Genomic DNA, 26,536 nt, shown 5'->3' on the forward strand with positions numbered 1-26,536 from the left:
AAAATGCTTTTTGTTGTGTTGAATTTCTCATAGTTTCCAAAATATGAGTTCAGTGATAAATAAAACAGGTTGGTGGATGAGTCGTGTTTGTCTACTCTGGACTGAAAATTGCACTACAGAGTAACTGTAAAAACTTTGCATCCAGTTTAAATCGGTCCATTGTTGTTGGTAATTTCAGGTCTTCAAGGTGTGATTTTTACATGGCTTATTTTTCATTTAGTGACGTTCTTTATGTTTAAACTACACTAATAGTGCTACATGAACCGATTAATTATTTGGATTGAGCTCCCCACTGAATTCATGTGCAGATCATTGGGGTCGATTGGGCTTACAATACAATAAAAAATGAACGATGAAAGTTACAATAAATAATTAAGCTGAAGAAACAGCTGCTTGAATTTGTGATGACCGCTGCTTTTCTTGGACTCTGTGGAGAACAGCAATCCACTCAAACCCAAGCAGCTGTTTCTTCAGTTTCATTTTGAATTGTAACTTTGCCCAATCAACTCTAACAACCCTCACCCTTTGTGCAGCTCTGCACACTATAATTACATACAAATATATTTGTATGAAAACAAAACGTTTCATTGGATTATAACCAAATTTATAGCAGTACGTTTGGAGTAGAGTCAAGACAGTTACTGTGTGTATAGACAGACAGACAGACAGGTCCAGTGCAAAAGGGTCCAAGTTTTTAAACAAGGCAGTTGACACGTGATTTTGTTTCTTATTGGTTCTCTGAAGGTACCTGAAGTACACGCTGGATCAGTATGTGGAGAGTGATTACACCGTGGTCTATTTCCACTTCGGTCTCCGGAGCACCAACAAGCCCGCTCTGAAATGGCTGCAGCGTGCCTACAAGGAGTTTGACAGGAAGTACGTTGGTCACACCACCACCTGATTTCATAGCTTTACATTTACACAGAAAAGCCTGGTATTCGGCCAGGTTCTTTACTAGCATGCCGTCTCAAGTGACAGATTATTACTTTTCATACAAAGCTGTAAAATTGAATTTTATTGAGGGGAGTGCTTTCTTGTGAAAAAGAGTCTCCACAAACAGGGAAAAACATTTTTGAAGGCGTTTTGATTTTAAAAACCCTTCAGGCCTCTTGGCAGTGACTGATTCCTACCAGCTACAGTTTTAAACTGTAATAAACTAATTCAAGTAGACATACTTTTCGGGTAGTTGCTACACTGATCAAGGCACAAGCCAAAACGTTGGTCTACTTGAGGGTCTTGTAGTTTTTTTTACCTGTAGAATTCTGAGTAGTGTTCTGAAATTAGAGATGATTGGCCTGCCATTCACAGCACAGCACAGCCTACCTAATCCGGATGACTGATTCTTTTAAAGTTAGACTCCGTGGAAGCAGCACATGACAACTTTGTATTGAAATCCAGAAGTCCAAGTCACATAGCTTTTTAACTAGAGAATGCATTGAGTGTACTGGCAGACGACGCTGTTGTTCGCTGGTGTAAAAGCCTAGCTGCTTCTCTTACACAGTGCATGCTCGAGTTACCACCTTCTTCAAAACATTTGGTAATGGCAGTTTGTAAATTCTATATCTATTTCTTTTTCTTTTTTTCCTTTTTTTAAGATACAAGAAAAACCTTAAAGCCCTATATGTTGTTCACCCTACCAGCTTCATTAAAATCCTGTGGAATATTTTCAGACCTCTCATAAGGTACAGTATGTGCTTTTCAGTCTTCAATGAGAAGGGTTTCTTTATAGGAACTGGCAGTTTCTTTAACAATACCAATGGTGGGACATCCCCTATAAAAGTGTACCACAGGATTTTTGCAAGTTATTTCTGCAGTTTTCCCATGTTTATACTATGAATGCACCATGGTTTGTCATGTTTAATAATAGGCTTTATCTTACCTCTGTGGTCTTACAATGCTTCACCATGCTTTCACTGGGCATTATTACACTTTGCGATGCTTTTACTATGGTGAACTTTTGTAAGGGATGTCACTATGTAGCATGTGTTTTTCTTAGATAACATCTTTAAGCACTTTTTCTCTCTTTTGTTCTCATTTTTTAAAGTTATCTTTCCTGTTATGACTCTGTGACCACAGATATCTTATTTTTTTATTTTTATTATCACAAGCAGTGGAAACGTATATTTTAACATGCACATCAGGGATGGAAATAAGACTCCCACTGCATAGCATTTTCATCCATTCCTGGTTTTACTATGGACTTTTAACTGTAACTATTCTTTGAAAGACTAGAATAAACATCTAGCCTTTGCTTAAATTGGATTTTTGGTTAACCTCTTAAAGTACACAAGGAATTGAACGCTTGTTCTAACGGTTTCTTCTTAATATACATTTGAGAGTGACTCAAGGACGAGGAACCTGACAATGTGGATGACTGGATCCAACCTGTCCTTAAACATTAAGCCCTGTTCCGTACACCTCATTGCAAAATTAAGAAAGTTAGCATCATTTTTATATTTGTGGGACACACCTTGTACCTTTAAAGGGTTAAAGCAGGCATATGCAGAACAGCCCCTAAAGTTTTGTGAACTTCCCAGAAAGGGTTGCCATCTGTTGCCAATTAAGTTGTGGTTTTATTGTTAAATTCTCTGCAAAACGTTTGTTGCAGTTTAAATTCCTTAGTATGGCAGCTCTAACTGAAATGTTACATTATTTTTTCACCTTGTAAAAGCCATAAATTTGGAAAGAAGGTTACATACGTCAACTATCTGAGTGAACTGAGGGACCATCTCAACTATGACCAGCTGGTAATCCCTCCAGAAGTAATCAGGTATCTGTTTGTGGTTTGACTAATGACTGGTACACTACTAACTGCAAGTGATTTGGGAGTACTGTATTACTAAGGAGAGCACAATTAATGTCTATCTGGTTAGGGATTCAACTGTACTTCATTAATTTTTTTAAATTTTTATTATGTCATTACTCAAATGAAGTTATATCACATACAAATTATATTTTAAGCTCCTCTAGGTCATTTGGAAGTATTGGTACTGTATTACTAATCTCATTATTAATGATTACAGTAGATTTTATACTCACTATTTGTGATCCACTATAAACAATTTGTAGTCAATCTCCTACTTTTAGGTCAAACTAGATTTTTATTTTTATCAGTTTTAAGCAGAAGGGAAGACACAATCAGAATGTGAAAAAAGGATGATTCTCAACTATAAGACCCTACAATTACCTCTCGTCTCCTCTGTGAAAGAACCTGTCCACGATTGGTCCTACCTAGTATTTGATTGAGTAATAAATGTGTGTGTGTGTGCTTTTACTGTAGGCATGATGACAAGCTGCGTGCAACACAGAAAGGAGGCCTCCCTCCTCCAACAAAGACCCCACCGCCCCGCCCCCCCCTCCCCACGCAGCAGTTTGGGGTGACCCTTCAGTAGTGAGTATCTGCTGTGCAGTGATTCATTGGAACAGTGGGGTTGGACCACAGTATGAGACACACATGATATATGTAGCACACACTGGTATGCGAATGGGCGGAGTTTCAAATCAACATTTCTACCCCCATCAGGAGGCACTCTGAGGAACGGTCAGGTATCCTCCAGAAGAACTGAAATACCTTGCAGCCTCGATGTCATGTTGAACCTCTGCTGAACTGAGCCTGGTGGCCCCTGGTCACCCTGCACCATGCTGTCATGTTGTAGTGTCATAGGTGTTTCCAGTAGAAAAGTATTATTATTTGTGTCTTTTGTTCTTTCACAGCATTAAAGACAAAAATCAAGGAGCAGTAATCCCTCCTGTGGTGAAGTACACTGTGTCCTACCTCAAACGAAAAGGTATGTGTGAACGTTGTACACACCTGTACTGCAGCTTGAAATCATAAGAATACAGGATTTGTGATACACAGGGCAATGCCTCTCGTATGTCTCTTCTACACTAATGATTTGTGATACACAGGGCAATGCGTCTAGTATAGGATGTCTCTTGTGTAGTTTGGCACAACCGTGTATTTCAAGTGAAATGTGCTAAAGATTCTGTTTACCCTTTTTCAGAAAGTTAAGTGCTTGGATCAATGAGAAATGCTGCAATTGTAAAAAGAAAAATTGTCATTTATACTTATATAATGCTGCCATTAGAAAAAAATATATTTTATGCTGTGATTTATAGTGTTATAATGCTACAATTGTAAACAAATTGTTCTTCTGTTATTTAAGTTCTATTAAAATAATATATTTCAGTTTTTCATAACAACAATATAAAAGTGTGTATTTTTAAAAATGAAGCAAAATTTGTTTTGAAAACTGGCTAAATTGCTTATTTGATGGCTAAGAATAAAAAAAATCTGCACCAATTTTTGACATGGGAATTGCCTAAATAATAGGCAGCTGTGTGGTTGATAGCTGTTTACATTCTAATGTATGTTTATAGTTGTTCGGGGTTACCTCTAATCAAAGTGTATTTGTCACTCACTCTTTGCTGTGTCAGTCTGCCATGCAGAGGGCAAGAGAAAGTAAACTCAGCTTGAGTAGAGGTAGCCATCGGGCACTATTTTAACATATAATAAGACATTAAATCTAAATAAAAAACAATGAAAAACTGATTTTAACACACTTCATCGTTTTTTTTTTATAGAACCTGCTGTGGTTTTAATGTTTCAAATGCTTTGTCATTGACATTCTGAGTGTGAGATCCACACTCTCAGTGACATTATAAGTGGAGTTGCTGCTAAAAGGTTCCAATGGGGACGTGAATATACAGCAAAAACATCACCTGTCCTCGCTTGCCATAGATGACCAGTATGTTGCTACCACCCTGATATAAGCCACATTAGCTCAGTATCAGGAATGAATTAGCCAAATACAGCTAGGTGAAGTGGCAGGCTGGAATCTTGAAAAGCTGGGTGAAGTGGCAGGCTGGAATCTTAAAAAGCTAGGTGAAGTGGCAGGCTGGAGTCTTGAAAAGCTGGGTGAAGTGGCAGGCTAGAATCTTGAAAAGATGGGTGAAGTGGCAGGCTGGAATCTTGAAAAGCTGGGTGAAGTGGCAGGCTGGAATCTTGAAAAGCATGTTTTCTTCTTTCAGCTCTGCCCCTCCATTATTTGTGCCAATTATGTAACGTTTACATTGATGCATTGCAGTACAAATACCTTGATAAATACCAGCCTGTGTGTGAAAGAGCCGTCATGCAAACAAGCCCTCCTGCCGTTCCCTGGATATAATGAATTAATGAAATGAATGATTCCTACCTAGGGCTTCGTACCGAGGGCTTGTTCCGAAGGTCGGCCACAGTTCAAGCCATCAAGGAGATCCAGAAGCTCTATAACTTAGGTGAGTCTGCTTTTCAGCAGCAGGCAATGATTTTGGTTAGAAAAATGATGCCATTTAGAGGTTTTAAATTGATTATATATTTATGTATATATACTTTTGAATCTCATTTTATAGGTTTCTAGGTGTTTTTTTTTTTACATTTCCCTTCTTATTTTGTGCTGGCGTCAATCATTCTGCTTGGTTCTGGGTTCTGCTGCTCCCATATTGAGTTATTACACTTGTTCTCTAAACCTGACTCCCTGGCTTGAGCTTGTCAGGAGAATACCGGGCTGTAGAGGCATCCTCATTCCATTCCAGGTTTGAAAATAAACCAGTAAAAAACTCTTCGAATGTGAACAACTGAACCGTGCGGTAACTGAATCGGACTGAATGAGCTCAGCAGCCGGGTTCACTCAAATTATTACTTCATCTAAATTCCCAATGCAACGGCTGGGCTGTGTTAAAGTTGTGCTCCCTGCAGGTTTTAAAATCATTTTTCCTAAACTTTACCTGTGTTGAACTTCTTGAAAAATTCATGGAGTTCAGTATTAACATTTACTGTATTACTCGTCCCTCTTTTTGTGCAGTAAAAGTTTTTTTTTTTACATTACTGTAATTCACTATGCAAATGTTCTTTCTTTCTTTTGGCTTCATATTTGGGAATTGCTTAGCACCTCCTTCCAGTACTACTCTTTCTTCATCTGTATGTTCTAATATAACACTATAGATAAACTGCTGCATCCTGGTACATGTGCTGATCTGATTGCAGCTAGACCACTGGTGGGAGTTTGAACCACTTTGAAATACCTGTGCTTTTCAAACTGAAATGTAAAATACAAGCAAATATCTTAAAACAAATGACTGGGGGACCAGTGATAGTATTGCTGGTGTTAAGAAATAAGCTAGAATGAATGGATTTGAAAAGCGTGGGTGCCACCTTTTCTTTCCTTTGCAGGAAAGCCTGTGAACTATGATGACTACGATGACATCCACGTTCCCGCAGTGATCCTGAAAACATTCCTCCGGGAGCTGCCGGAGCCCCTGCTGACCTATGACCTCTACGAGCAGGTCCACAGCATCACCAGTGAGTGAACGTCTTGTAGACACATCACACTGAACCTGGGGGGAAAATAAAACTAGTTTTTATTACCAAGCACCTACCGTGAACTGTTCAGTTTGGGCTTTGTTTTGAAATGGGTGCAAAGACACATTTTCACAGATGAATAAAAACAATGCAAGGATATAAACTTACTCAGAACAATTATTTAAATGCAACTTTGTTCTAGTATTAGAATTGTTACAGTTGTTTTCTTCTTCTCAGAAATATGTCTTTAAGCTTGTGTAACAGGGCAGAGGCTGGGCGTGAGCTGGCGATGCTGTGCACCACAAACGAACATCTTAACCACAATGCAAAAGAGCTGGGCTTGGTTTGGTTTTAGAGCTTTGAACCTCATCTCATCTCACCGCGACAGGGAACAGAATCCGTAACAGCAGTGCATCACACAGCGTTACACCTGCTGTAAAATAAAATGCCATGTAATGTGTGAGAGACCACTCAACATGATTTCAAGATAGCCACCAGTCACTTATACATGTATAGTATTGGGAACAGCTGGCCCAGTGCCCACAAACTGATAGCAAACAAACCTCTCCTTTTAAGGATCAAAAGCAAGCCGAAAGTCTTGCCTATGGCTAGCCTGGCCCCAGCACTGTTGTTCTGACATGGGGTCTAAATCCCCCCCCCCTCCACCCCAGAACAGCTCAGCCCTCATGCTCAGCACCTTGCAGGAATAGCAGAGGGAGGGTTTAATAATGCATTGACTTGTTAAAAAATTCACAGGCTGCCCTGTTCTGCAGCTTTTTAAACAAACCTCATGTCAGCTCGCTGCCCGCTCGGAGTTCAGTTAAAATGCATTAGTTCTTCGCATTACATTGAGCTTAGCCTCGGATTTTCATGTCGGGAGCAACGTGATTGCCATGTGTGTGTAATATATGTATCAAAGGTTTTGCTCAAGAGAAAAAAAAAACACACAAGTATGCCTGTTTTGCTGCGGCACTTCTGAGTACACACAAGAGTGTTAATTAGTAAATTCTCTTATGAATACACAGTCTGTACACTGTGCATGTACAACCCATTGTAATAACTGAAACATAAGAAAGCTGTAAACACACACCCGCTGAAACTTCATATTCGGAACATTGCAATCAAATAACTCGCTTACAGTTTCTCCGATCTCATGTGTCATAGAAAGCAATGGTCCCAGTTGACTCCCATTGTGTTCTGACCGAGACATTTCAATGTGGGGATAATGAGAGCAGGGTGACATTTAATAGACTGAGGAGCCCTGCTGTAGTGTGTATAGCTGTGCTGTGTGGTGTGATTGAGAAGCCCTGCTGTAGTGTGTATAGCTGTGTGGTGTGATTGAGAAGCCCTGCTGTAGTGTGTATAGCTGTGTGGTGTGATTGAGAAGCCCTGCTGTAGTGTGTATAGCTGTGCGGTGTGATTGAGAAGCCCTGCTGTAGTGTGTATAGCTGTGTGGTTTGATTGAGAAGCCCTGCTGTAGTGTGTATAGCTGTGCTGTGTGATTGAGAAGCCCTGCTGTAGTGTGTATAGCTGTGTGGTGTGATTGAGAAGCCCTGCTGTAGTGTGTATAGCTGTGTGGTGTGATTGAGAAGCCCTGCTGTAGTGTGTATAGCTGTGCTGTGTGGTGTGATTGAGAAGCCCTGCTGTAGTGTGTATAGCTGTGCTGTGTGGTGTGATTGAGAAGCCCTGCTGTAGTGTGTATAGCTGTGCTGTGTGATTGAGAAGCCCTGCTGTAGTGTGTATAGCTGTGTGGTGTGATTGAGAAGCCCTGCTGTAGTGTGTATAGCTGTGCTGTGTGATTGAGAAGCCCTGCTGTAGTGTGTATAGTTGTGTAATAACTGTGCTGTGTGGTGTATATAGCTGTGCTGTACGGTGTAGATAGCTGTGTAATTGCTGTGCTGTGCGGTTCGCAGGTGTGGAGAGCAGTCTGCGTGTGAGCCAGTGTAAAGAGACTGTGGAGAGCCTGCCAGAACACAACTACGTGCTGCTCAAGTACCTAACCTGCTTTCTGCACATGGTGAGTTACAGTATAGAGGAGACGCCATGACCCCTCATAGAACCTGACATGCTCCCTGCACATGGTGAGTTACAGTATAGAGGAGACGCCATGACCCCTCATAGAACCTGACATGCTCCCTGCACATGGTGAGTTACAGTATAGAGGAGACGCCATGACCCCTCATAGAACCTGACACGCTCCCTGCACATGGTGAGTTACAGTATAGAGGAGACGCCATGACCCCTCATAGAACCTGACACGCTCCCTGCACATGGTGAGTTACAGTATAGAGGAGATGCCATGACCCCTCATAGAACCTGACATGCTCCCTGCACATGGTGAGTTACAGTATAGAGGAGATGCCATGACCCCTCATAGAACCTGACACGCTCCCTGCACATGGTGAGTTACAGTATAGAGGAGATGCCATGACCCCTCATAGAGCACTGTAGTTATTCCATGAATGAGGGCTCGATGAACATTCATGGATCGTTCTGTTTATATAACAAGTAAGTATGTTTAAACCCATGTTTAACAGCATGGTATTGTATGATAGACTGACTTCACTTACTTACCTTGGATGAGGTGTGTCCACTCCAGGTTTAACAGGTAAAATGATATGATTAAGTACTTCAGGGTCTGGATGTAGGTTTAATTGGTTCAATTAAACAAATTAGAACAGGGTTGGAACAAAGACCAGGAGGGACAACTTTAGCCTCCCCTGCCATAGATCAAGCTCCGTACATCTGCTTTGCAGCACAGTGTAATTTGGAACAGAGTGGTTTGATTGAATGCAAGGTAGATGCCAAAATGAGGTTGGGTCCACAGAATATGAAATGTTATTCGATGGTAGAGATGTCAACACTTGTGGTATAAAATGGTTTACTGCGGTATATATTAATACTTCAATGCCTAAATGTAAAAATCTCATTTACAATACATGTGTTACTTCTGTTGCCCCTCAAAAAACTATAAATACATATGATATTGTTACTTATTGGTTCATTTGATCTTCTACCCCACTGGGAAAAACTGGCTAGGTGTTGTTTTTGTGTTCTGTTTGTGCTTATTAAAAATAGCGCGTAACCGCGTGAAAATTCAATTCTGGTGTCCTGGGTCTGGTTTAAAGAGGCAGCGAACCTGTGTGAGGTGCAATCTTATTACATATGGTGTTAGAAGTGGGATTATGGGATTGATCAGGAAACTTAACCCACCCACTTAAAACAAAAACAACACCTAGCTCCTTCGGAGCGCTAACTAAAACTCAGGAACACCCTGACTATAAAGTGGGACGGCTAAGCCGTTTCCCCACAACACAAAACACACAAGATTTGTACACTTGACGACTGCTTGGAAGCAGAGCACACCTTTCTGCCTCCTTCTCCTCAGCAGCCTTGAGCAGACTAGCTGCCTCTCTTAAATACCCTGCACCTGGTTTTAATTTAACAATAGCTACCAGGTGCAGGGGATAATTAATAATAAAACAATTAACAAATCAATTAAACAATAAAGAATACAATTAAATTAAACCAATGTGCATTCCACACATGTTTTTTCTTCAGGGAGGCTTTAACCCCCTCCCTGCTGTCTTACATTACCCATTTATACAGTTAAGTTTTTACTGGAGTAATCTAGGTAAAGTACCTTGCTCAAGGGTACAGCAGCACTGTCCCCCACCTAGGATTAAACCAACAACCCTCCGGTCAAGAGTCCAGAGCCCTAACCACTACTCCACAATGCTGCCTTCTTTTCAACCCTCTTTTTCAGGGTCAATCCCTGGATAACCATGGATAGCTGGCCTATGAACTTCCTGCAGACATTTCTGTTCAGTGTAAAGTTTTACAGCAAAGTATCAAAAAACATGGCCAAAGGGTGGTAAATACATGGTGAACTGCAAACTTACAGTGGAAAAATGCCATGGTAGACTTTTAAAAGGGAAGAGTAGAAAGCAAAAGACATAGCCTTTTGCCTTAAAGGGATTCATGTGACCTGAATTCTGCTCCCCTGGTTGAGTTTACACACCCTGTACTGATAACCCATTGCATAGCAGTTTGATCCATTCCTGGTTTTACTATGAGTTAAGTAAGACACTCCTGAGCTTTTTACCTATGCACTGTGGTTAATCAAACTTGTAGTAAAATCTGAAATGGGAGAAACTGCTATGCAATACAAGTCTTATTCCCATTCCTATTATATTTACCTAAGAATCCACCTAGAAAACTAAGTTTAGGTGTAGACGGGAAGTTTAATACACGTAGCACCCCAAATCAGAGTGGTGCTAAACGAGATCAAATGTGTCACTTTGATGTCCCTTTGCACTCCCCTGCCCCCCGACATTAACATTGAAAAGCACTAAATATGAAATGTTCTGGTCTGTGGCCTTGTCGTATTCGACAAGAAGAAACTCAGGTATATAGACTTTCAAGCTGCAACTCACATGGTGATCCAACAAAGCAACCATGAAGACCAAAGAGCTTTCGAAGCAAGTCAGGGATAAAGTGATAGAGGCACAGAGCAGGAGAAGGGTACAAGAAAATTTAAAAGGCGCTGATTATCCCTCTCAGCACAGTGAAGTCCATCGTTAAGAAGTAGAAGATGCATCATACCACTCAGACACTAGCCAGATCAGGCTGCCCTCTCAAACTGAGTAGCCGGGCAAGCAGGAAACTGGTTCGGGATGTCACTCTGAAGCCAACAATGACCTTGAGAGATCTGCAAAGTTCTGTGTCTGAAATGGGAGTCAGTGTTCACACATCAACAATAAGCCAGTCCCTACACAAAGCTGGCCTGTATGGACGGGTGACAAGAAAGAAGCCATTACTCAAAAGCACATACGGAGTTTGCAAAAAAGCATGTAGATGATACTGCAGACATGTGGAAAAAGGTTTTGTGGTCAGACAAGACAAAAATTGAACTTTTCGGTCTAAATTCCAAGCGTTACGTCTGGTGCAAGCCCAACACTGCACATCACCCAGTCAACACCATCCCAACTGTCAAGCATGGTGGTGGCAGCATCATGTTATGGGGATGCTTCTCTTCAGCAGGGACTGGGAAGCTTGTCAGGATAGAGGGGAGAATAGATGGTGCAAAGTAGGGTGAATCCTTGAGGAAAACGTGTTTGAGTCAGCCAAGACTGAAACTGGAGAGGAAATACACATTTCAGCAGGACAATGACCCTAAGCACAAAGCCAAAGCCACACTGGAGTGGTTGAACAAGAACAGAATTCATGTTCTTGAGTGGCCCAATCAAAGTCCTGAATTGAATCCAATCGAAAATTAATGGCGAGATTTGAAGATTGCAGTCCATCGACGATTCCCAACAAACTTATCAGAACTGGAGCAATTTTCCCATGAAGAATGGGCACAAATTTCGCCATCCTACTGTGCAAAGCTAGTAGAAACCTATCCAAAAAGACTCATAGCAGTAATTGCTTCAAAAGGTGCTTCTACCAAGTACTGACTTAAGGGGCTGAATACTTATGCAACCAGTAAATTTAATTTTGTATATTTTCTTTGCAAGTTTTGCTGACATTTACTTCTCATATAACAGTGTTCAGAGTAACCACTACCGATTTGAATAAAAAAAGTTTGTTTGAAAAACTGCATACATTATTTGTAGGGGGTGAATACTTTTGCAAACCATTGTGTGTGTGTGTGTGTGTGGGTGTGGGTGTATATATATATATATATATATATATATATATATATATATATATATATATATATATATATATATATATATATATAATATATGTGTGTGTGTGTATTTATTTATTTATTTATTTATTTATTTATTTATTTATTTATTTATTTATTTATTATTATTATTATTATTTCTTACAAAATATTAATTGTTACAAAATATCACATTACAGAAAACAGCAGTTATAAAGTACAGTAAAATCAGTAGAAAATAAGAGCAAAATAAAGACTACAGTAAAATTACATTTAAGAGTGAGTTTGACTAAGAGCAGTTAACTTGGTAAAAATATTTGCTGTACGAGTGAAGTCCATTAAGAGCACATAGCAAGTACGATAAATGGATGAGAACGATTTCATATAAGAGCGATTACAAAAAGCGTGAATATGGATACCTATAGCAGTAAAATCAAATATAAGATACAGTAAGTAGTTCTAGTTAGGAGCAGTAGTTGAATGCAGCAAGGTATGGAGCAGTTCAGTGCAAGTACAAGCTAATGCAAGAACTGGTACAACTGGGTGCCATATAGTCCAGTATAGTCAGGATTTGGCAGATCTATTTAACTGCACCAAGCATTTCCTTTATATTATGGCAGTACATTTCAAGTGATTTCCTATTCCTGACAGGGAAAGGGTTAATCCGATGTAGTCATGAGCACTAGGTGGCAGTGTTTCCATGTCCATTATCTCAAAGCAGCCAGGGAGTTTTACTTTCCATTCACTTCAGCTTTTGTTCTCAAGTTTCTGTTAGTGCTGCAAGTTACTTTCTCGTGAACATGTTGAATTGCTGTTCTATCCTTTATTTTTACCCCTATCAAAAATATTATGTGTACTGGTACATTTTTTTTATTATTTGATCTGTTTCTCATATTTGTATTACAATCAAGAATGGGCTGTACAGACAGTTTCTCCCGTTATAAAAGTTTCTCATGATACAGTAAAAGCATAGCAAAGTGAACAGGAGGCGGTGTTGTCCAGTGGTTAAAGAAAAGGGCTTGTAACCAGGAGGTCCCTGGTTCAAATCCCAGCTCAGCCACTGACTCTTTGTGTGACCCTGAGCAAGTCACTGAACCTCCTTGTGCTCCGTCTTTTGGGTGAGACATTGTTGTAAGTGACTCTGCAGCTGATGCATAGTTCACACACCCTAGTCTCTGTAAGTTGCCTTGGATAAAGGCGTCTGCTAAATAAACAAATAATAATAAAGCATAGTATCACCATTGGAAAAGCATGGGAAAACTTAAAAATTACTGTGCAGATTTACCGTGGTAAACTTTTAAGAGGGATTGAGCAGAAAAAATTATACAAACCTCATGTGCCTGGTTACAGCAAGCCAGCAGTATAAAGGATGGACTTCAATTCCAAGGGAAAGCTGGGAATAAAACACCCTTAATAATACATGCATCACTTCTTTTACCACTAAAAGAAAAATACATTATCGCTGTTCCTCTGAGATAAGCTACACCTCAATTTTATTAGAGCATTTTCCAGTACTCATCAATCCCTCTGGATTTCTTCAGCCTAGGGGGCATTTTCAGCTGTCAGAATTACCTACATGTATTATGTACCATGTATTATGTACCAAGTCATTAAGGGCAAGTTGTAATGTCAGAGTCGGGTACCTGGCAGTGCTGATAGCAGTCCCTGTTTATACCCTTAAGGGACGCTGGGTGTACTCAGTAAAGGGTGCCAAAGCCGCTAGATCAGTGGTTCCCAACCTGTGGTCCATGGCGCAGAGTGAGTAAACTCCAGGGTGGTCCCAAACAACTCCCAAAATTAGGTTACACAGTTCTTACAAAAACCCATTTCTACACAATCACTCGTTGTGCCAGGAATATTACTAAGCAACACAACAAACCGCTTTAACCACATCATATACAATTATAAAATTTGTATGAAGTCTGCATTTTCCCCCTTTTATCTTTTTTTAATTTTTTTTTATGATGGGTGTGTTTATAAATTAATATATAGTACACCTCCCTTTGGTGCAATACCAAGCATCGCCTTCAAAGCCGCCATTAACTGAAACAGCTTTCTAATGTGAAACAAATACTAACTAAATAACTTACACATTATTAAGGCACATCTGTCTTGTCAAAATTATAGATTGAACAACTAAATTAAAAAAAACAAACAAACAAAAAAAAACATTAAAATCAGTTTTAGTACTTTTCATTTTCAACAATATAGAGTGCCTTGCAAAAGTATTCAGACCCCTGCCCAATTCTCTCATATTACTGAATTACAAATGGTACCTTGAAATTTCGTTCTGTTTGATATTTTATTTTAAAACACTGAAACTCAAAATCAATTATTGTAAGGTGACATTGGTTTTATGTTGGGAAATATTTTTAAGAAAAATAAAAAACTGAAATATCTTGCTTGCATAAGTATTCAACCCCTGTGCTGTGGAAGCTCCCAGTTTACACCGATGAAAGAAATTGCCCTAACGAGGACACAATTACCTTACCATTGGCCTCCACCTGTGAACCATAAAAGTTGCTGTCACATTTTCTGGATAAAAACCCCACTGTTGAAGGATCATTAGTCAGGCTGTGAATCTGAAGGAAAATGAAGACCAAAGAGCATTCTACAGAAGTTAGAGATAAAGTAATACAAATGCATAGATTAGGGAAAGGGTACAAAATAATATCCAAGTGTTTGGATATCCCAGTGAGCACAGTTGGATCAATAATCAGGAAGTGGAAGCTGCATTACACCACCCAGGCACTGCCAAGAAAAGGCCGTCCCTCAAAACTCAGGGCTCAAACAAGAAGGAGACTTGTGAGAGAAGCCACAGAGAGTCCAACAATCACTTTGAAGGAGCTACAGAGTTCAGTGGCTGGGAGTGGAGTAATGGTGCACCAGTCAACCATATCAAGAGCTCTGCATAACACTGGCCTGTATGGGAGAGTGGCAAGAAAGAAGCCTTTACTCAAAAAGTACCATCTGAAAGCACGTCTGGAGTTTGCCAGAAAGCATGAGAGTGACCCAGCTACGATGTGGGAAAAGGTTTTGTGGTCAGATGAGACCAAGATAGAGCTTTTTGGCCAAAACTCAAAGCGCTATGTGTGGCGCAAACCTAACACTGCCCATGCCTCAAGACACACCATCCCTACAGTGAAGTATGGTGGTGGCAGCATCATGCTGTGGGGATGCTTCTCATCAGCAGGGACTGGGCATCTTGTTAAAATTGAAGGAAGAATGGATGGAGCAAAATACAGGGAAATACTGCAAGAGAACCTGCTTCAGTCCGCTAAAAAACTGAAGCTTGGGAGGAAATTCACCTTTCAGCATGACAATGATCCCAAGCACAAGGCCAAAGCAACATTGGAGTGGCTCAAGAACAAAAAGGTGAATGTCCTACAGTGGCCCAGTCAAAGTCCTGATCTCAATCCCATTGAGAATCTGTGGCACTATTTGAAAATTGCAGTTCACAAGCGTCGTCCAACCAACCTGAACAACCTGGAGCAAATCTGCCAAGAAGAATGAGCCAAAATCACTCCGACACTGTGTGCAAAGCTGGTACATACTTACCCCAAAAGACTTAAAGCTGTTATTGCAGCGAAAGGTGGCTCTACCAAATATTGATGTGTGTGGGTTGAATACTTATGCAAGCAAGATATTTCAGTTTTTTATTTTTCTTAAAAATATTTCCCAAAATAAAACCGTTGTAACCTTACAATAATTTATTTTGAGTTTCAGTGTTTTAAAATAAAATATCAAATAAAACAAAATTTCAATGTACCATTTGAAATTCAGTAATATGAGAGAATTGGTCAGGGGTCTGAATACTTTTGCAAGGCACTGTATGTGTTGCCATGGGGTATAGGAATATACCATTATTTCAATAAGTTTTTGGAGAGGTTAGCTGCATATAGTAATAGAAGTTAATGTGAAACAAAAAGAGGCTATATTTGTAACTTCACTTGTGAACTGTACTGTAGTGTGAATGATCGATTTCAGCTCCGTGTTATTATATGGGTTTATTCAGAAAGGTTTAATATCTCACAAACATGACTATGTGCCAAAAGGAAATGTGTACAGTCTGTTCTTGACGCTGTCATATTTAACCAAAATGCTATAAATCCTATCGACTGTGTACCACCAATCCCATTAAATTTACACACCACAGCCCACCAGAAGTGGGATGTCACATCCTGTACACTCTCCAATCATTTTTTAATTTTTCAAATTGCTTCTCACTCTCCTCGTCTTTGTATTCTGGTGTGTTTTTTATATGTACATCGAGTGAGTGCAATAAATTACGTTAGAAATTGATAGATTAATTTGCTACACAAGGTTGGGGGGACCGGCATGTATTTACAGTTACTGGCTCCGAGGACAACCCAAGCCCCAGTGCATTATTTGTCAGGAGGTTTTGTCAAACAAAACTCTTAAACCTACAAAATAGAGACGCCATTTATCTACAAAGTTATTCAGAATGTGAAAAAAAATAAACAATTTTAAACAAAAGAAACAGGAACTTTGCCATCGGCCACTTTCAATCTGCAAAATGACAATTCCTTCCTGACCTGGTAGCGACGAACCAAGCCCAGGAATCTCATTAAGTTAGGTACGTTATATAAATACCTTACTTTCTACATGTACTTATACATATATGCCTATACATACAAATTAGTTTCAAAATGCTGTTGTGAAAAAATGGTCCGTGGGAAAAATCCAAACACTAAGGTGAAAATCATTGAAAAAGTTTGGGAACCACTGGTCTAGATAATGATGTCACAGGTTGCTTGAGCTGCCAGTCTCTCCTCAATGCTAGCCTGAGCTGCATTGCTGAAGTTAAGACATCAAACTGAATCACCTGTAAGCTCTGCTCACCAACATCTGAGTCCTGCTCGCAATTCCTGAAGGGGCAGTACTCCTTTTAAACAGCTCAGTACATTATTTAAAACCTCGCAAGTAGGGTTCGGATTTGTTTTTAATTTTATATTGAGATGTGCTGCAGGCAAATGCACAAGAACGGGGTAACGCAGAAGGGTAACACAATCCTGAAAGCTGTCTGTGTTCCTCTTTCTTTGTGTCAGTGCGTGCTCACTGTGGGAAAGCATCAGCCTTAACCAAGCTATTTAGTTTTTTACAATGTCTCGAGAGAACAAATCGGAGCGGTTACACAAGAGGTCACGTAGAGGGTATGTCAGTCAGGGAGCACAACGTGTTTGCAATAAACTGAGCCTCTTCTCGAGCAGGAGTGGGGCTTGCCAGACTCTTCATGATTATTATTTATTTCTTAGCAGACGCCCTTATCCAGGGCGACTTACAATTGTTACAAGTTATCACATTATTTTTTACATCCAATTACATTATTTTTTACACATTATTTTTACATACAATTACCCATTTATACAGTTGGATTTTTACTGAAGCAATCTAGGTAAAGTACCTTGCTCAAGGGTACAGCAGCACTGTCCCCCACCTGGGATTGAACCCACGACCCTCTGATCAAGAGTCCAGAGCCCTAACCACTACTCCACACTGCTGGTTTCATGGGAGCGATTCTGCAGCAGACTCACTAATCCAAACCCGTTAAGACTAGTCCGCTACTCATCGGTACTATACGAAACATCTTTGTTTCTGATACTTTCATTTAATTAAAAATCATCCTTTTGATGATGATAATGATAATAGTAATAATAATAATTAGTACGGTAGTGTAGTTGAGCCGCAACACTGTTGCGGTACTTTTTTCTATAGGTAGAACCTTCACTTAAGAATTAAATAATCTTTACCGATTTGTTATAAAAATGCGTATGTGGTGCCCGACCGGTCTTTTCCATGTGGAAATCAAATTAGTCTTTCCATTGAATAGGCACCAGGAACAAAATAATCGGTGTCCGGTTCCCTACATACCAGTTTTAATGGTACACTCCGAATAACTGAGGCTCTGATAGCAGGCGCAAATTTTAAATGTTTGCAGAGTCGAGAGTCCACTACACACCTCCCGCACAATTGTCTGATTTCAGTCATTCATCCTTGTGATGCAATGAAGAGAACGTTAGAAACTACAGTACTACTTTAAGAAGGCTACCAATTCTTTTAGTAATAATTCTGATGAAGAAGACAGCGAAAATGCATCCTGGGACTGTGGCCATAAACCCAGGTTTAAAGCTGTTTTGTATATCGGTCAGTGCAGAGACCCAGGGATGAACGTCTGCCCTTGCAACTGTCTTAGTGTGGCACTTTGTGGCCTGGGGGTAACATTGTAAATATGCAGGGAACCAAGGTGTGTAAGCTATGATTTGGTGGTGGAGGAATGAGGTGCCTGTGGGGGCTGTGTGTCCATGTGTTTCCCGTGTCTCTGATTTAGCTGGAGGAGGTTAATCAAGGGCAGCGTTACCAGTTTTTTTTGTTTTTTTTTTGCAACGCCCCACCATATTTTGCAAGTAATTGGCCAAAAAGTGGCCAGATTGTGTTTTTTAAACCAGGCAAAAAACAAACATACTATTAAGATTTAATATATTTTACAAAAGCATGAATAAGTGCTACACATTTATTTAAAATAAAAAAAAACTGGTAAGTAATGTTCATAAGCTATTTATTTATGTATCTGCTTAGCTGTTTTTTGTTCTCACAACTTACAGTACGAGAACCGCTGTTTTTTTTTTTTTTATCTGATGAGATCAAATGCAGTATTGGAGGAAAAAATAAAATATTCTTACAGACCATGTCAGCTGCCAAGGTAGTGCCTGATATACAGGGTTTTATTGCCATTAGAAACCGGTAAACAGTGCCTTTATTGTTATTTTATATCTCTGATTTACTGATTTATCTCATGGCTTTCCTTCAGTTGTGTTTTCCTTTAAGCCAGACATTCTATCTAAATGCATGTTCCATGTCTACACCATGTGGTCGTGCCCTTGAATCGAACCTCCTGATTGGTGGATACAAGTTCTGAGGATTATAAATGATGTGGTGTTTGCCCTTTGCTTCTGCTTTCCTTCAGATGGATGTTTTGTCTTCTCTTTCCAATGGCAGGTGTCTCAAGAGAGCATCCACAACAAAATGACCCCGTCCAACCTGGCCTGCGTGTTCGGGCTTAACCTGATCTGGCCGCCCAGGGGCACGGCGTCGCTGGGGGCTCTCATGCCTCTAAACATGTTCACAGAGCTGCTGATTGAACATTACAGCAAGGTCTTCAGCTCCCGCACGCCACCCAGTGAAGTTCTGCCCTAATGCAGAGGGACCATAAGGAACCAGGCTGATCACTTCCACAGCGTGAAGACACCACCACTCCATCCACTGCCCAGGCGGTACAAGTCTTTCCAGAACCAACGGGCACTGTTTTAATGGGGTCTATTCAATTACTACCACTGTTTAAATATCAAAATTAGATTAAGATTCAATTAAGAGAATCCCACACACTGGTAAGAGATCATGTTCTTCACAGCGAGTGACTCAAATTACAGTGTTATTCAGCCCCCCACAGTTTAGATCTACCAGATAGACCCTCTTCTCTCTGTGTAAGTACTTTGGGCCATATTTTCAAAGCACTTCCTCTGTTCTTTAATGAATTCCTATTTTTGAAAGGTGAAAAGTTCATGTTAGTTATAAAAAAGAAACATTGAAAATCAAAACCCCTTGCCAGTGCGTAAGGCAACTTGAAACATATACCTGGTTTGATTTTAGTTTTGTAAAATTGAGTGTTGAATGATCTTTGAAGATGTTAACTGTGAGGGATCTGAACAGGGCCCCCAAAACTTCAAACACTTGATCCTTAATGTTCTGCAAAAAACGAGTGCTTGGGAAGCAGATGGTTTTTGGAAAAAAAATGTTTTCGTATTACAGTAATCCGTCGCGTATCCGACTGCGGTGGGACCAGAGTAAGGGCAGATATGTAAAAAGTCGGATAAATGAATCCTGTTTTATACACCATTATAGACAGCTGTAACAATTACTATATTCACACAATTATTGTTTTGAGATTCAGCTTTTATTAGGGAGCTCCCTTAAATCCATTGTTTAAAAAGATGCAGGGTATTAATGCTTGTGACAGAGTAGCCATCTGCCATGTGGTTGCTGAGTGACAGACAGGAGATCGAGACAGAGGTTGAAGTTGATACGCCCTGCAGGCGAACAGGATTTATTTACACATCAACACATTGAACAGCTCACGTGACACAACCAGCAATGGTAGCACACGGAGCACATACAACACAGTGTACAAAACTAGGAAAAAGATAGGATCTACAATCTCTGAACTAATGTTCTCTGTTCAATAATAAACTAACGTTGCTGAAGAGATTGATCATGGCGGATAAACGGTGAGGGTGGATATGTGATGGGTGGATACGCGATGGATTACTGTACTGATTACTAAATTGGGGGATGTTTGTGAACCAAGGTTATGAAAACAAATCTATTAAGAACTGAATAAAAACACATCACTTTATAATTCCTGGATCCCGGGATGTCTGTATCGCAGCAGCATATTTTTCTGCATAATCCTAATTTTTTTATATTTTTAATCACACATCATGGCTCATAAATCACCCGGGGAATACATTTCTCAACTTTAACTCTGGAGCGTTCGCCAGGAGAAAGATAATTTCTCTCATATAGATTGCAGTGTCTCCAGCTCATGCTTCCTCCTGCAACAATACCTGTTTTTGTTCCCACAATACGCCACTCATTCTAATCCGAGCACCAGCATTGTTGCAGTGAGGGAGCATGATGTGGATGCACGACAAATGTAATGTTTATAATTCTCTCTCTCCTGGCGAACGCTATTCAGTAAAACTTGAGGAGTGTATTCCCCATACTGTAATAGCAAATTGTACATAACTACGCTAAGTATACAAGGTCTAGTTTTCCACAGCGATGCATATACAGTAATTGTGTCGTGGACAGGGGGTGCAATATTATACAAATATGGACTGGAGATGAAACTATTGTCCCCGAGGGGTATATAGGGCCTTGTTCATAAATGTACGTGCTGACTGCCGTAATAAAACAAATTTCGTTTGAAACTAACGAAAGTCGTCCATGTTGCTATTAGGGGTGCAACAATTAATCGATGCATCGATTTATTGATCATCTGTCCTTAAATTTTCCGAGCTTCGATTTACATATTGGTCAATCGATGCATCAAATTAGAACCCAGTTTGAAGTCTCCTGTTGCCGGTTTGCATTAAAGCCTTGAGTGTGTGAGAGTGCGCTTCTTTTAGTGCTAGTATGGTAGATTAGTGTGTTGCTAGGATACACACTTTAGGCCTCTACATTCGCGTTGGACAAGCCAAATCAAAACCAGGCCTATTCATGTTTTCTTGATATAAAAATTAAGGCAATACGGTTTTTTGTTTGCTTGTTTTAAATCGGTTAAGTCTACCGATGGGTGTACAGTTGTTCAAGAACGAAAATCTGCCTCTTTTTGACATCATCAGTATTATTAATGTTCCCTGGGTGGTGTCGGTAGCTGTTGCAAAACGAAAAATGGAATCCACCGACAGTACTACCGAAACCCGAGTCTGCAGCTGCAAAACCTGATTCCGATGCCCCTATCACATCTGCCAAAAATTCAGGACATGTCATAATTTAGGATTTTTTTTTTTTTTTTTAATAAATACTTTTGTATTTGTTTTGTTTGGCAACACTGGTGCTCACACATAAGATTTCCATTCTTAACTGCAGGACCAAAAAAATAATAACAAATAAACAAAAAGCACTGTAGGAGGACCTTTGAATAATACTGTAATTCTAGTAGTCGTAGTAATAATAATAATCATTTTGAAAATTAAATGTTAATCTTACAAATTCCCAACGTATTATTATTATTATTAATAATAATAATAATAATAATAATAATAATAATAATAATAATAATAATAATAATAATAAACCCTGCTTAAAGCAGGGTATCAATCAGGGGCGGGTTTATGTTTATGAATCAGTGAAAGTTTCACGCCGTATTGCACACTGTAGACAAAATGGTTTTGTGGTGCGCGAAAAAAAAGACTCCCTTTCGAACAGTGATTGAGCCTTCGCATTGAGGCTCTATCAGTGTTTTTTGCAGTACCAGGTAAACCCAGATTTCTGACTGACTGCATCAGCAGCACTGGTATACTGTATATTGTAACGCTCCATGAAAATAAAAAGGTTCACACAGGCAGTGTTCGTCCAAACTGTTTATTGTGAACACAGGTAAAAGAAATAAAAAGAAAAGGACCGCTGTCAGCCGGGGATCACGGCAAAGAAATAATAATAAAATAACTCTATTCTCAGTCTCTCACTTGCTCTCTGCTTCACGGCGCTGTTTCAAAATGATTATGCCAGAGAATATGTTCTTGTATGAGTATATATTTATATTAAAAATGTTCCTTCATATAAAGCTACAGATTTTTTTTTTTTTTTTTAAATAGGCAGTGTTCATCACGGGTATGTCAAACTGTATAACAGAGCAAATGTAGTAATAAAATATGTCTTTAAAATAATAGTCTGCCGAGGCTGTCGTTAGTTTAGACTTGACTGTAGAAAGCGTTCAATAACTCCTAGTTATCAACAGCATTTTGCTGTCGTTCTCTCTTATGAATAGCAGGTTGACGCTCAGGACCGATGAAAACTTTATGCTAATGAGGTAATCGTTAACCTTTCTCTCAATTCGTTAAAAACATGCCTTCATAGATGAAAATCGTTAGGGCTTAACGACACATCTGAATTATATCTTATGAATAGCAAGTGCTGTTAAACAGGCGGCTATGGACGAAATCCGATCATGTACTCCTGTTTTCTTATTTCGACAGGCGTTAACCCTTTATGACTAGACCCCCCAGAGTCGTGACAGGATTATATTGGCCTGAGGGTTATAAAGAGGCTAAGTCCTATGCCCACTGGAGGACACTATCAGGAGTAGCCGACCCTGGTCCTGGAGAGCTGCAGGGTCTTCTGGTTTTCGTTCCACCCAACTTCTCCGTTACTTAATCGAACCAATTGTTTTCTTAATTGGTCACCACAAAACAATGTTCCAGGTCTTTAGCCATTGGTGATTTAAAGATACCCAGAATAGCCTGCAGGATCGTGGTTCTCCAGGACCAGGGTTGGCCACACCTGCACTATATCAACACAAGAGGACAATAGTTTTCCACAAAACCCCAAGTACCCAGTCCATGTGTTTTATTGAACCCTGGAAGACGGCTCTATCTGCATCCAGCTCCCAGACAGCGGTGCAGAACTCTCTCAGAATGCACTTCAGGTCTTGAGGCTCGTATTTCTCCAAAGACTTCTCTAAATCAGTGTTATCCAGGTTTTTATTTGTTTTTATTACAACTTTTGTGTTTTTAGTTTCGAATTTGTGGAAGCTTGTCTTCAGAAAGCTGAGGAACACGTGCTCCTGCCATGTTGTTCCTTTTGTAATGTAAAAGGGGATCACGTTAGTCCTGGCCACAGTGATTGCAATGAGTGTATGTACCGCTGCTATGAATAAAGACCATTGTTAAGGACTCTCCAGAGTCCTTAACAATCAGGAAGGTGTGATTCACGGAAACAAGCTTTTTAAAATAAAATGCAATTTTATCAATGAAAACTTTTGAGATTTCACTTTGACGCACTAACATCTGTTTTGCTTGTGTGAAGATGGGAAGTTCAGTGGCTTGTGTGAAGATAGGCAAAACAAAGGATTCACATTTTTTTTCTGTGAAGAAATATTGATTTAGAATGTATCAAATTACACAAATACAGCTTGTGTTTAGATTTGTTTTTTTAAAGAAAAGTGTTTTTGGTAATGAATAGGTTAAGAAGGATTTGTTTAAGAAAAGTCTTCTTTTGACCCTTCGTTTGTTCTCCAGATTCAGAGGTGGAGATTGACTGCAGCCTGGGTTAAAACATGTTATCATTCAATGCACCACTTGAAATGAAGCAAGCATATCATGTATACAGCACTCTATGCAGGGACTCGAATTGCTGGCTCTAATGCGGGTTGGACAGGTAGGTTTGCCAGGTGTTCCGGAGGGATCCTTTCTGATTTTGACCAGTGATTTCTTCAGGGTAATAGAGGCTTAAGCAAAGTCTATCTATCTATTGCGATTGTCTAGACACTTTCTTCCAAAGTGACTTCTTCAGAGTCATGCAGAAATGGCAGCTTGCCATCTGGCATCAACGCACCCCCTTCTCACCTCGTCCAATTAAACCAGCATATCCTCAAGTCTGATATGTTTTCATTCCCAAACCAAATTAGGCGTCTTCACCCCTGACCCCATGTGCAGATGGCTCATTTTTGTACCCTTAATTTCACATTTCGAGTGGAATGCAATACAACAACAGGCCTGCTCGTTCATGAAGCAGACTCGCATTTCAAATGAGACGCAGTTTTGTACACAACAGTGCACCAACAAATATATTGCCGTTTTTTTTTTTTAAAGATGCCTTTTAAAATAATTTTTCTAGATTTTTCTTGAATACAAATAGATGCATAAAAAAGTATTAATTAAAACAAAATACAATTCATTGGTTAGCCAAACTAAAATAATTAGAATAAAATGTGTATGATAAATGTGGAATTTTTTTTTTTTTATTATTATTGTTCTTTCTGTTCAATTATTTAATCAGTCGATTAATTAATTAGTCAATCTGTTAATTATTCCATTCATTAAACCAATAAGTACCAAATAAATGATTTGAAAAAATCAGAACACACGCTGTATGTATGTATAGTAATTTGATACATTTTAAATCAGTATTTCTTAACAGAAAAAAATGCAAATCCTTCATTTTGACTACAAACTGCTGCATCCTGTTTTGAGTACAGTCAAGTTAGACGTGCCCATTATCAGACCAGTGAAATGTCATGCTGACTATGAAGCTCAACACATAGAAAATGGAGCTTTATCATCACCGTAGGGAGGAAAACACCAAGAAATGCATCATGTTTAGGATTCAGTTTCTTATTTTATATTTAGGGGTCATAAAAGTATCTGTAGGACTGTATTTGCAGAATTAACAGTTACATTTAGACTTAACTTTTGCAAAATTAGAGTAAGTTATCATAACAATAAAGTTAAAGAGAAATTTTAAATAACGGGTAGATGCCAGTTTAAAATGCTCCAAAAAATTACAAAGTAGCCTGTCCTCACATTAGGACAATGGCACTTAATGGGTTAATTATTCCGCATAAATGGAAAAATAGGGCTGTTGCACACAAAATAATAACATTGTTCTATTCTTACAACTTTTAATATCTGGCAATATTACCAGCAATTCCATATGTATCCATCATGGACCGTCGAGTGCTTGCTGCTGCTTTGGTGAAACATTTTTTTGTGTTGAGAATATAAATTATAAATTACCCCTCTTGCTTTTTCTTACAAAAGTATTTCTCTGTGTTCCCACAATTTTAACCTCAAAGAGTCAAAGGGTGCTGCCATCTTGGAACAACGATGAAAAGGCATCACAGCCAGATAAGGCAGCAGTGTGGAGTAGTGGTTAGGGCTCTGGACTCTTGACCAGAGGGTTGTGGGTTCAATCCCCAGTGGGGGACACTGCTGTTGTACCCTTGAGCAAGGTACTTTACCTAGATTGCTCCAGTAAAAACCTAACTGTATAAATGGGTAATTGTATGTAAAAATAATGTGATATCTGTATAATGTGAAATAATGTATAATGTGATATCTTGTAACAATTGTAAGTCGCCCTGGATAAGGGTGTCTGCTAATAAATAAATAATAATAATAATAATAAATTATCATAGCCCCCAACTCGGAGCCTTGCAGCAATTACTGCGCTCAATGATCGCTTTCAAATATTGACTGTTGTAAACTGGCCACCTGTTCATGTTGTGGTACTGAGGAAGGGTAATTTAGTCAGCTTTTAGCCCTGTCAGACCCCTTGTTCATGACATATAGTAAACTAGAAACACCATCTAACCATTTAGAATCTCACAGCTGCGGTGATACCACAAGTACAATCTGTTCAGCGTGGTGTTTGCAGGATGCACAGTAAAAACAAGTCTTCTGAAAGCAGAGCTGTCTTAAGTGTAAAACATTTGGTGTGGAACCAGGCTCGACAATCGCTGTTGCAGAAACCCAGTTATTGGGGCCAAATGAAGAATGAATGTCCCGTCCAGTCGCACTGCTTCCCTAGTGTTTGGGGCGGCTTGCTCGTCAAAGTCTTTTTTGTGTTTATTTGAAGAGGGGTAGTTTATCAATTGAGTGAAGCTTACAGTAGATAGAGGGACTGGGTTGGGTGACATTTCTCATGAAAAATTCTCAAATCGTCACGTCAACTATTCTTTAAAGCCAGGTGAATGGGGTCTTAGTGATTAGCCTAATTCTTTAACAATTCTGGACAAATCTTCTAAACCTCTCTTGTTTTGCCATTATTGTCATACCAAGGGAACTTGTCACACTCAATTCTAAGCTAAATGCAAACCAGACTGATCACGCTAAATTGATATTGAAATCTATTGCATTGTTCCCAACAGCATGACAGTAGCAACTCACTCAAGTCTACTCAGCTGTAAAAACAGATTGCAAATACAGGTGCAGCCCTTGAAA

The 26,536-nt window shown here is 39.4% G+C and overlaps 1 protein-coding gene across 2 annotated transcripts in view; it reads left to right on the forward strand.

Moving 5' to 3' along the window:
* The window catches only part of LOC117419812 (rho GTPase-activating protein 8-like), a 43,740-nt gene extending 18,021 nt beyond the window's left edge, over nt 1–25,719 (forward strand). For both annotated transcript variants that reach the window (XM_034032998.3, XM_034032999.3), the window contains 9 exons: nt 745–876; nt 1,596–1,682; nt 2,672–2,770; nt 3,281–3,391; nt 3,715–3,788; nt 5,200–5,277; nt 6,212–6,340; nt 8,254–8,357; nt 19,032–25,719. In XM_034032998.3, the coding sequence (XP_033888889.2) occupies nt 745–876; nt 1,596–1,682; nt 2,672–2,770; nt 3,281–3,391; nt 3,715–3,788; nt 5,200–5,277; nt 6,212–6,340; nt 8,254–8,357; nt 19,032–19,229 (1,012 nt within the window). In that variant the 3' untranslated portion in view covers nt 19,230–25,719. The remainder of the gene's footprint in view (nt 1–744; nt 877–1,595; nt 1,683–2,671; nt 2,771–3,280; nt 3,392–3,714; nt 3,789–5,199; nt 5,278–6,211; nt 6,341–8,253; nt 8,358–19,031) is intronic.
* The last annotated feature ends 817 nt before the right edge of the window (nt 25,720–26,536 follow it).

This window comes from Acipenser ruthenus, chromosome 14 (assembly GCF_902713425.1).
Source record: "Acipenser ruthenus chromosome 14, fAciRut3.2 maternal haplotype, whole genome shotgun sequence".
NCBI lineage: Eukaryota > Metazoa > Chordata > Actinopteri > Acipenseriformes > Acipenseridae > Acipenser > Acipenser ruthenus.